The 1,811-nt window shown below is 63.7% G+C and overlaps 1 protein-coding gene across 1 annotated transcript; it reads right to left on the bottom strand.

Annotated features, from left to right (window-relative positions):
- Positions 1–6: 6 nt before the first annotated feature.
- LOC113942089 (heterogeneous nuclear ribonucleoprotein A1-like) lies at positions 7–1,498 on the bottom strand (the record flags this gene model as incomplete). Its single annotated transcript, XM_027633232.1, has 2 exons — positions 1,328–1,498; positions 7–253 (listed from the first exon to the last, which is right to left on the bottom strand). Coding segments are annotated over exons 1-2 (391 nt in total), but the record flags the coding sequence as incomplete, so codon positions are not given.
- Between the last annotated feature and the right edge of the window lie 313 nt (positions 1,499–1,811).

The raw sequence follows: 1,811 nt of genomic DNA, 5'->3' as shown, positions 1-1,811 counted from the left end.
CACAGCCCCAGGGCCCCCCAAGGCCCCCCCAGGAGGACTCACTGACAATCTTGTCGACGGAGTCGTGGTCGTCGAAGGTGACGAAGGCGAAGCCGCGCTTTTTGCCGCTGCCGCGGTCGGTCATGATCTCGATGACCTCGATCTTGCCGTACTGCCCGAAATAGTCCCGCAGGTGATGCTCCTCCGTGTCCTCCTTGATGCCCCCCACGAAGATCTTCTTCACCGTCAGGTGGGCGCCGGGCCGCTGGGAGTCCTGGGAGGGGGCAAAAATCAGGGAACGGGGCGGGGGGGAAACGGATACGGGAGCGCCGAGGACACCCCGGAACCGCGGGGGGCACCGGGGCTTTGGGAGGTGTCACCCAGTGCCACTGGGATTTTAGTGACCTCGGGATTTTAGGGACCCCCTGGACGTGTCTACAAGGGCCACAGGGATTTTGGTGACCTCGGGATTTTAGGGATGTCCTGGACGTGTCCCCAAGGGCCACCGGTATTTTGGTGACCTCGGGATTTTAGGGATGTCCTGGACGTGTCCCCAAGGGCCACCGGTATTTTGGTGACCTCGGGATTTTAGGGAGGTCCTGGAGGTGTCCCCAAGGGCCACAGGGATTTTGGGGACCCCAGGGAACACCAAGGTTTTGGTGACCTGAGATTTTTGGTGGCCTCAGAATTTTTGGGACCCCCTGGAGACATCCCCAAGGGCCACAGGGATTTTGGTGGCCTCAGAATTGTAGGGACGTCCTGGATATGTCCCCAAGAGCCACCACTGTTTTGGTGACCTCAGGATTTTAGGGACCCCCTGGATGTGTCCCCAAGGGCCACAGGGATTTTGGTGACCCCTCAGAGGTGTCCCCAAGAGCCTCCCTCCATTGGGGTCTGAGCCCCTCCAGAGCCCCCAGTAGCTCTCAGTGTCCCTCTCCACTGGGGTCCCACACTCCTCCCTAAGCTCCCAGCCCCCTGTACCTCTCTGAGCCCCCCCCCAGGGGTCTGAGCCCCCCCCGGAGTCCCCAGCCCCCTGTGCCTCTCTGAGCACCCCCCATGGGATCTGGGCCCCCCCAGCCCCTCACGTCTCAGCTTTCCCCCCCATCTCAGGGTCCCACACTCCCCCCACCCCCCAGCCCTTCTCTGGGTCCCTCTATTGGGATCTGAGCCCCCCCCTCAAGGGGTCTGGGTCCCCCCAGCCCCTCACCTCTCCGTGTGCCCTTCCACCCCAGGGTCCTCCACTCCCCCCACCCCCCTGTACCTCCCAGTGCCCCACACTCCCCTCCCAGAGCCCCCAGCCCCTCTCTGAGTTTCCCCCCAGGGGTCTGGGCCCCCTCCAGCCCCTCACCTCTCTGGACACGGCCCTCTTGGGCTCCACGACCCTCCCGTCCACCTTGTGCGGCCGCGCGTTCATGGCGGCGTCCACCTCCTCCACCGAGGAGTACGTGACGAACCCGAACCCCCGCGAGCGCTTCGTGTTGGGGTCCCGCATCACCTGGGACAGGGACAGGACAGGGACAGGGAGAGTGAGGGGACAGGGACAGTGAGGGCACAGGGACAGTGTTGACCTCCTCCACCGAGGAGTACGTGACAAACCCGAACCCCCGCGAGCGCTTCGTGTTGGGGTCCCGCATCACCTGGGACAGGGACAGGACAGGGACAGGGCCAGTCAAGGTACAGGGATAGTCAGGGACAGGGACAGTCAGGACACAGGGACAGTCAGTACACAGGACAGAGATGGGGACAATGAGGAGATAGGACAGGCACAGTGAGGGCACAGGGACAGTGAGGGCACAGGGACAGTCAGGGACAGTGTTGACCTCCTCCACCGA

This window comes from Corapipo altera, unplaced genomic scaffold (genome assembly GCF_003945725.1).
Source record: "Corapipo altera isolate COAL_440 unplaced genomic scaffold, ASM394572v1 60122, whole genome shotgun sequence".
NCBI classification, from domain to species: domain Eukaryota; kingdom Metazoa; phylum Chordata; class Aves; order Passeriformes; family Pipridae; genus Corapipo; species Corapipo altera.
Note: the sequence above shows the minus strand (reverse complement) of the source record. Positions and strands in the feature narration are given on the sequence as shown.